General features: G+C 36.3%; 1 protein-coding gene across 1 annotated transcript in view; it reads left to right on the plus strand.

Annotated features, from left to right (window-relative positions):
- Nucleotides 1–9,839, plus strand: part of DOPEY1 (dopey family member 1) — a 161,728-nt gene that overhangs the window by 109,221 nt on the left and 42,668 nt on the right. Inside the window, exons 17-20 of the mRNA XM_006892160.1 lie at nucleotides 3,004–5,003; nucleotides 5,849–5,960; nucleotides 6,073–6,255; nucleotides 9,263–9,388. Coding sequence (XP_006892222.1) covers nucleotides 3,004–5,003; nucleotides 5,849–5,960; nucleotides 6,073–6,255; nucleotides 9,263–9,388 — 2,421 coding nt within the window. The remainder of the gene's footprint in view (nucleotides 1–3,003; nucleotides 5,004–5,848; nucleotides 5,961–6,072; nucleotides 6,256–9,262; nucleotides 9,389–9,839) is intronic.

Genomic DNA, 9,839 nt, shown 5'->3' on the forward strand with positions numbered 1-9,839 from the left:
TAGGGATGATAGAAAGAGAATTGATGCCTTTGAGCTGTGGTGCTGGAGAAGAGTGTTGAATATACCATGGACTGCTAGGAGAACAAACAGGTTTATTCTGGAAAGGTTGAAGCTGGAATGCTCCTTGGAGTCAAGGATTCTGAAACTTCGTATGACATATTTGGGGCCTATTGCAAGGAGGGACTGGTCCTTGGAGAGGGACATGTTTGGGAGAGTGGAGGAACAGCGCAGGAGAGGAAGACCTTCGATGAGATGGATCGATTCTGTGATTGGGGTGGTCAGAATGAGTGTGTTGGAGACAGCGAGGTTGGCACAGAATAGAACGACATTTAGGGCTCTTGTACATAAGGTCGTTATGAGTCACAAGGGACTCGATGGCACTTAACAACAACAATATTCCTTTTAAACAGTTTTCTCCCTCGTCTGTTTCAATGCAGTATACATTATTTATCCCCTCTTTTCTTAGGTCACCCCAACCCTAATGTCAGTCCCATTTTACAGCAGTGACACTATGCAGTATTTATTCTTTTGTGACTGAGGTATTTCATTCAGCATGTCTTCCAGGATCACCCATTTTGTATAATATTTCATGAGTTCTTTGTTTTTCAATGTAACATAGTATTCCATTGTGTTAATATATCATAGCTTCTCTATCCATTCCTTTGTTGATGGGCACTTGGGTTGTTTCCAGCTCTTGGCTATTGCGAACAAAGTCGCAGTAAACATGAGTGTGCATATATCTGCTTTGGTGGCAGTTATGGTTTCTTAAGGGTTTATCCCCAGTAGTGGAATTGCTGGGTCAAATGATATTTCTATTTTCAACTTTTTGAGAAAGTGCCATACTGCCTTCCATCGTGGTTGCACTATTTTTCAATCCTACCAATAGTGAATAAGGGTTCCAGTTTCTCCACAACTTCACCAGCATTTGCTGTTGCAGCTCTGTTGAAGAATAGCAAAATTCTTACTAGGATAAGAGGATATGTTTTGATTTGAACCTCTCTTAGGGCTAGGAATTTTGACCACTTCTTCATGTATTTGTTCACCATCTGAATGTCTTCTTTGGGTCTGTTCATAGCCTTTGTCCATTTTTCAGTTGAGTTGTTTATCTTGTTGTGGCGTTTGACTATTCTATAAATTCTACATAGTCCCTTATCAGACATGTCATTGCCAGATATTTTTTCCCAGTCTGTGGCTTCCTTTTTTACCCTGTTGGAGAAGTTCTTGGATGTGCAAAGTAATTTTATTCTTAGAAGGTCCCATTCATCTATTTTATCTTCTCCTGGTTGTAGGTTTTTTAGGATGCTTGAATGACTGTTTATTTTGTGGATTAGGGCTTCTAGAGTTCTTCCGAGCTTTTTTCTAATGAAGTTTGTAGTCCTTGGTTTTAGTCCTAAGTCATTGATCCACCTTGAGTTGGTGTTTGTGTATGGAGTAAGGTGTGGATCTTGCTTGAGTTTTCTACAGATAGTTTCCCAATTTTCCAAACACCATTTGTTAAAAAGTGTGTCATTTCATGACTTAACTGATTTCATCTCTTTGTCAAAAATCAGTTGACCATATGTAGATGGGCTGATTTCTGGATTCTCAGTTCTATTCCATTGATCTATGTGTCTGTCATTGTACCAGTATCACGTTGCCTTGACCACCACGGCAGTGTAAGTAGGATTTGAAATCAGGGAGTGAAATTCCTCCTACCTTGTTTCTCTTTTTAAGGAGTGCTTTGCTTATTTGGGGCCTCTTTCCATTCCAAATGAAAGTTGATTGATTTGTATTGGGATTGCATTGAACATGTAAATTGCCTATCGTAGTATTGTCATTTTCACAATATTGAGTCTTTCTATCCAAGAGCAAGGTATATTCTTCTATTTCTCCAGGTCTCTTTTTGTTTCTTGTAGTAATGTTTTGTAATTTTCTTTGAATAGATTCTTTGTGCTTCTGATTAGTTTTACTCCCAAGTATTTAATCTTGTGATTTGCTATTGTGAAGGGTATTGTTTCTCTTAGCTCCGGCTCTGTATTCTCTCTGTCACTATAAAGAAATCCAAATTGTTTTTGTGTTGATCTTGTATCCTCCCACTTTGCTGAATTGGTCAACTATGTCCAGTAGTTTTCTTGCTGAGTATTTAGGGTTTTCTAAGTAAACTATCATATCATCTGCATAGAGAGATAACTTTTTCTCCTCTTTGCCAATTTGGAAATCTCTTACATATTCTTGATAACAAAGCCAGGTAAAGACACCACCAAAACAGAAAACTATAGGCCAATATCTCTTATGAACATAGATGCAAAAATCCTGAATAAAATCCTGGCCAATAGAATACAATGATACATAAAAAAAAATAATTCACCATGCCAAGTGGGACTCCTAACAGGTGTGCTAGGGTGATGGCTCAAGATAAGAAAAACAATCAATGTAATTCATCATATAAATAAAGCGAAGAATAAGAACCACATTATCAGTTGATGCAGAAAAGGCCTTTGGCAAAATCAAATACCCTTTCCTGATTAAACACTCAACAAAACAGGCTTAGTGGGGAATTTCTTCAACATAGTAAAAGTATATATGCAAACCTGGGAACTAACATTGTTCTAAATAGAGAGAAATTAAAGGCATTCCTTTGGAGAACAGAACTAGATAAGGATGCCCACTATCACCTCTCCTAGTCAATATTGTATTGGAAATCTTAGCAATAGCAATAAAGCAAAAGAAGGAAATAAGAAGCATGTCTTATTTTGAATGGAAAGGACAGCTTTATATTGTATCAGTGTTAAACATGACATTTGATTTAAATAATAGTACTTCTGTTCTTGAATTATCTGTAAACTAGCTGTCATCTGCATAATTTGCTGAGGAAAAGGTTTATCATAATGGCAAATTAATATACTTTTACTAAAAAATAAGTACATAATACAAGTTATTATCATAATTTTTCATTAAGCCTGCCTTTCTTTTTTTCAATGATGTTAATTAATACTTTGTTTTTTCTTCCTTTTCACATTTTCTTTTACTCCAGTAAACCAAGTGCAACTGATTGCATCCAGAGGAAATGGTGAAAAGCCACTTACCATGGAGGAAATAGAGAACTTCAGTCTTACAGTTAATCCATTAAGTGACAGACTTTCTCTTCTAAGTACCAGCAGTGAGACAATTCCAATGGTTGTATCTGATTTTGATCTTCCAGATCAACAGATAGAAATACTTCAGAGTTCTGACTCTGGATGTTCACATTCCTCTGCTGGGGATAATTTGAGTTATGAAGTGGATGCAGAAAATGTACATATCCAAGAGGAATCTCAGCCACCAAAGGCAAGCTCTCCAGATGATGATGTTCAACAGGTAGTGTTTGACCTAATATGTGAAGTCATAAGTGGCCTTGAAGCAGAATCTGCATCTGACGCGTCTCGATTAGAAAACGAAGTTCTAACACCAAAGTGCAGTGGTTTAGATACGGAGGAGGAGGTAATGGAAAATGAAGATCAGTCCACTGAGCAGTGTCAGAGTGATATGGTGGATAAGGATAGTGCCCGGTTTCTTTCTGTGTCTGTGGAAGAAGGCCCTGAGTGTATGGCAAATGTGATCTCCAGAAATAGCTCCTCACCGTGCATTTCTGGAACTGCACTGACACTTCAGGAGCCTTCTGGTGCTTCCACAGAAACAAGATCTAGACAGAGGAGTCACAGCAGCATTCAGTTCAGCTTCAAAGAAAAATTACCAGAAAAGATCTCTGAGAAAGAAACAATTGTTAAAGAGTCCGGTAAGCAACCAGGAGCAAAACCCAAAGTGAAACTTGCCAGAAAGAAGGATGACGACAAGAAAAGAATTTCAAATGAAAAGCTCAAACAGTCCAGTGTATTCTTTAGTGATGGTCTGGACTTAGAGAACTGGTATAGCTGTGGAGAGGGAGAAATCTCTGAAATCGAGAGTGACATGGGTTCTCCAGGATCACGGAAATCTCCCAACTTCAACATTCATCCTCTCTATCAACATGTGCTCCTGTATCTCCAGTTGTATGATTCATCAAGGACTCTGTATGCTTTCTCTGCTATCAAAGCCATTTTGAAAACTAATCCCATCGCCTTTGTAAATGCCATTTCAACTACTAGTGTAAATAATGCGTATACTCCGCAGTTGTCTCTGCTTCAAAATTTATTGGCCAGACATCGCATTTCTGTTATGGGCAAAGACTTTTACAGTCACATTCCAGTAGACTCTAATCATAACTTCCGCAGTTCTATGTACATAGAAATCCTTATTTCTCTCTGCTTGTATTACATGCGTAGTCATTACCCAACTCATGTTAAGGTCACTACACAAGATTTAATAGGCAATCGAAACATGCAGATGATGAGCATAGAGATTTTGACACTCCTATTTACTGAGCTGGCAAAAGTAATTGAAAGCTCAGCTAAGGGTTTCCCTAGTTTTATTACTGACATGTTATCTAAATGTAAAGTTCAGAAAGTAATTCTTCACTGTTTACTGTCATCTATCTTTAGTGCACAGAAATGGCACAGTGAAAAAATGGCAGGTAAGAACCTAGTTGCCGTGGAAGAAGGTTTCTCAGAGGACAGTCTTATCAATTTCTCAGAGGATGAATTTGACAATGGTAGCACACTCCAGTCACAGCTCTTGAAGGTGCTCCAAAGGCTGATTGTTCTTGAACACAGGGTAATGACTATCCCTGAAGAGAATGAAAGTGGTTTTGATTTTGTCATGTCTGACCTGGAGCACATCAATCCTCATCAGCCCATGACTTCTCTTCAGTATCTGCACGCTCAGCCGATCACGTGTCAAGGCATGTTCCTCTGTGCCGTGATAAGAGCACTCCATCAACACTGTGCTTGTAAAATGCACCCACAGTGGATTGCTTTAATCACGTCTACCCTGCCTTACATGGGAAAAGTTCTACAGAGAGTGGTGGTTTCGGTGACACTACAGCTTTGCAAAAATTTGGATAATCTAATTCAGCAGTACAAATACGAAACCTCTTTGTCTGATAGTAGGTAAGTGTTGATTTTTATCTTGTCATTGGCATTGTACATGCGTATGATTGCTTCAATTTCTAGAAGGCCAGGCACAATTTGAGTAAATACATTAGTAACTATCAATATGTTGCAAATAGTATGTAATTTTAACAAAAGGGAAAATTTCAGCTGGATAGTATCAATATAAGGAAAATAGGCTGTTTAAGAGTAAAAATGTTGATATTGTGTTGGCTGAGCTAGTAAAAGAAAGCTTAACAGGGAGTTTCCCTGGTTTTATCTCCAATATGTTTTCTAAGTGCAAATTTGCATCACACCGAAATTAATTTAAATTTACAAAATTCATCTGCCATTTGATTTTGTTTCTTGTTTTGGATTTTCTTGATTTGGAGGCAAATTTCATTTGTGTTCTTAGTCCATATTCAAAATTGTTACTCTTGGTTAGCATCAAGTTGACTTCAATTCTTAATGAAAAATTAGCCACATGCCCAATAGACTGGCATGTGGTTTTTCCTTAGTCTGACTTAAGTTATGATATGTAAAAAAAGAAAAGCAGCCTGCCAAGTTTAGAACTGATATTACCCAGGTGCTAGTGGTTCACCGCGGAGGTTTATTTAACAAGGAGTTGGTTCCTGTGGATTCAACTCAGATTCATGGGAGATTGCTGAAAGGTTTTTAGCCAGAATATACCTTTGTATGTTAATTGAACATCCTTATTTTGTAGACTAGGAAATCACATGCTCTTACTCTTTTAGTAATTTATTCACCTAATATATATATATATAAATGCCTAATTTGTGCCTGTCTTAGTGACAAAACAATTGTGCTTTCAGAAAACATGTTAAGGTGAATGCACTATATTGCAGGCCTCTCTGGATGGCATCAGTGATCCCACCAGATATGATTCTTACTCTTTTGGAAGGCATCACAGCTATTATCCATTATTGTTTGTTGGATCCAACTACCCAGTATCACCAAGTAAGACTATGTACATATTCCATTTCTTACAAAGACTAGGAAGTCTCAAAAGTTTCCATTTGTAAATTTCAGTGAATAATGTTTCTTCTCCCCCCGTCCCCAATTATATTAGCTCTTGGTCAATGTAGATCAAAAACACTTATTTGAAGCACGGAGTGGAATTCTCTCAATCCTTCATATGATCCTGTCCTCTGTGACATTGCTTTGGAGTATCCTGCATCAGGCTGATTCTTCAGAAAAGATGGCTGTGGCTGCGTCTGCATCTGTTACTACTATTAATCTGGGAGCCACAAAGGTTAGAAAGACCACACTTAATCTGTAGAGTTTAAGAGTCTGTAAAGGCTGAGGCAGCTCTCATGGCCTAGTGGCAAGAAGCCACACTGCAATCTCAGAGGTGCGTGGTTCGAATCCACCAGGTGTTCTGCTGGAGAAGGAGGGACAAACTCCTCTTGTACCAATCAGATCTGATTTGATGGTACACACACAAAAAATTAATATTTTTTTTAAAAAAAGAGTCAATGAAAGCCATTCTGAAAGGTTATATTGCACATTTGTGAATTAGTATCTACGGCATGTTGCATGGACTAATTGTGAAGTATTGCTTAGCAGCTGTAGTGAGATATAATTGACAAACTGTAAAATAGACCTAATTTTAAGTCTATAATTTAGTTTTTTATTTAGAGGGTTATAAAACTGCCTCCACTATCTAATTTTAGAATATGTCTATCACCACTTCATGCCAGTTTGTAGTCTCTCTTCCCAGCCTAGCCTCTGTCAACCACTAATCTTTTTCTGAACACAGATATCCCTTCTCATGTTTTTTATAAGTGGAGTAGCTGTTCTTTTGTGTCTAACATATTTCACTTAAAAGTATTCTAATAAGGTTCATTTTGTAATCAATTCATCTCTCTTATAATAGTTACTCTGCTTAATTCATACCTTTCCTTAACATGCATCAGTATTCTCTTCCCCTTTTTAAAGACTTTATTAAAAATCCCTGAATGGAACAAGCAGATTATGATTAGCTGTTAGCCTAAAGGTTGGCCGTTCAGACATGCCTTGGAGTGCTACTAAGTACCTCACTCTGCTTCAATAAAGAATACAGTCACAGAAATCCTGTGGCTCAGATTAACGCTGAAGCACATGGACTTCATAGAATTAGAATTTACTCCATGACTGGTGTTGGTCTAAATAGCTGTTTTAACATGTAGAACTGTCTTGGGGGAAAGTTAGTAACATGGTTAGAGAATTTTAGGGAGCTCTGGTGGCTTAGTTGTAAGAAGCTGTACTGCAGTCCCGAAGGGATACCGTTGGAGGCCACTGGCTGCTCTGAGGGAGGAGGATGGGCAGTCTCCTTCCATACGATTAACTGCCTCTGAAAACCCTCCAGAGAGTCAGCTATGGGCTAGTTCCAACTCTATGATAAAGAATATAAGAAATAAATTCCAATATAATAAAAATAATGCCAAGATGAATAGACAGTATGTTCACCATAACATTATTTAATGTAAAAAAGAATCAACACAATAAATAAGGAAATGGTTAAGTAAATTATCTGATAGTTACTTTATATAACCATTAATAATCATGGTTTTGAAGAAGCTCACTAGATAGACAGTAATGAAGAGTTTGAAAGAGCAAAGGTACTCTGGTGATATAGCCTCAAGTGTGTTGTGTTCCTAGCCAAAAGATCAATAAAACAGAGATAATAATAATAAAACAATGTTGCATTTGCAATTATGAAAACATTGTCCACAAAAATGAATGCAGAAGTTTCATCTCTAGATTGAAATAATTTATCACAGGGTAATGGGATAATTTTTTACTCAATGGCTCCTAACAACAACAGTGGGTTTAATAGTTGAATTTTAAAATTCTGTCTTTTCAAATTTTCTACTTTATAGAAAATTATGTTTAAAAGTATCTTGTAGTAAGAAATATATTAGAAATTTGCTATGTCATATGTTACAAATAAGAGTAAGAAATATATTACGAATTTGCTATGTTATATGTTAGAAATAAGAGTAAGAAATATATTAGGAATTTGCTATGTTATATGTTAGAAAATATGTTAGGAATATTTGTGAAAAATCTACTAAACAGTGTGATATGCCCAAACATGTCCTCACAGGCCCTCAGTGGCCCTAAGGCCCTACTGGCTGCAACAGGTGTAAATTCTTCATAAGGGACTATGACTTGTTACTGCCCATGTTGCCAAGGAAACATGAGTATGGAACATGATTGGCCAAACCCATGTTGTTTGAGGACTAATGTGAGTGGTCATACAACTTATTAAACTAATATGGTTGGCAAACCAAAAAAAAAGTATCTTGTACTCTTTATCAAATTATCAGAGTGGCATCCCATAGTTGCCTGATCTTGCTCCTAAGCTTGGCTTCCTAGATCTGGGAAGCATAGAGACACACATGGAACTGGGAAAAGAGAAAGATAAATATATTGAAGGAAATTTAACAGGGTTTCTTAGCTCTGGTCTTTTTAAAAAACTTTTTCTTACAGTGATTTGACTGAAAGTCTAGAGAACAGATGGAAGGTCCACTCAGCCATTCGTACATATTTTGTTTTGTGACATTGACTGTAGTCCCCGCATTATATCATCACTCCTCCCAGTAGCTCTCTGTCATCTTGTTTCCATTCATACTTCCATCTCCTCCAGTCTTTCTTTCTGGACTTCATCCATGGAAAATTTTGTCAAAACATTGACAAAACAGTCAGATTATCCTTTTGTTGTTTCTTGTAAATTTCAAGTAATTAGAAGGTGCTCTTTCCTTTTTAAAAAATGCTTTCTATCAAACTTACTAAGTTGAAATTCATATGTTGTGATTTTCTTTCTCATCACAGTGAGGAGACTTCTGTTTAACTGACTGGTAATTGTTACTATATAGAGTTTTTTGTCTTTTTAAATTAAAATGGCCATGGTAGCCTCTCATGACACTATTAAAAATTTATTTACTATAATCTGATAATAAAAACACATAAGTTGCATATTGTTGTTGTTAGCTGCATTAAGATTGGCATCAACTTACGACAACACTCTGTGTAACAGAATAAACTGTTACCATGTCCCTCCACCATCTTCATAATCAGTGATAACTGAACAATTCCCTTTTGTGTTACAAATTTTATTAGCTAATTTTCCTAAGTGGATCACTAGACCAAGTTCAAGGAGAACTAATAATGAAAGCTAGTTATTAGTGTTTTCAGAAAGTTCTGGATATTTTTATTTGGTTTTTTGTTTTGTTTTGTTTCTTAATTCTACTTGTCCTTTGCTTGCACTGTTTTAGAATTTGAGACAGCAGATACTTAAATTATTGGGTCCCATCTCAATGAATCATGGTGTTCACTTTATGGCTGCTATTGCATTTGTGTGGAATGAAAGGAGACAGAATAAAACTACAACTAGGACAAAGGTATGTATTTGGCTATTTGGTCGTTTTTTTAATTTAGTAAACACATACTGAATTAGCTGCATGTGGCTTGGTGGAAGAGGGTGAGGACTCAAAATGTTATGTAGTTTGCCTACAAATTTAGATATTGCTTTGTTACCCAAATTTCTATAAATATCTATTTATTAAATTTTTTAAATAAAGCATAGGAAAAGAAAAACTAGAAAGTAGATGATCTCATAGATATTGTAGTCATGTTTTTAATAAAAATAGTCTGATATTTTTAAATGTTAATAATTCAGTACAAAGGAAAGAGAAATTTTAGTCTCACTATTGTTCATTACAACATGGTAGCTTAAATATTTTTAAAATATAATTCACATATTGGCTTTCATTCTATTCTGTGAAAATTGTATTGCTTTGCCAATTTGAAAACTACTGTTTGGAAATATATTAATTCATTGTTGTTGTTGTT

This window comes from Elephantulus edwardii, unplaced genomic scaffold (genome assembly GCF_000299155.1).
Source record: "Elephantulus edwardii isolate Elephantulus edwardi_28Jun2011 unplaced genomic scaffold, EleEdw1.0 scaffold00111, whole genome shotgun sequence".
Lineage (NCBI taxonomy): Eukaryota > Metazoa > Chordata > Mammalia > Macroscelidea > Macroscelididae > Elephantulus > Elephantulus edwardii.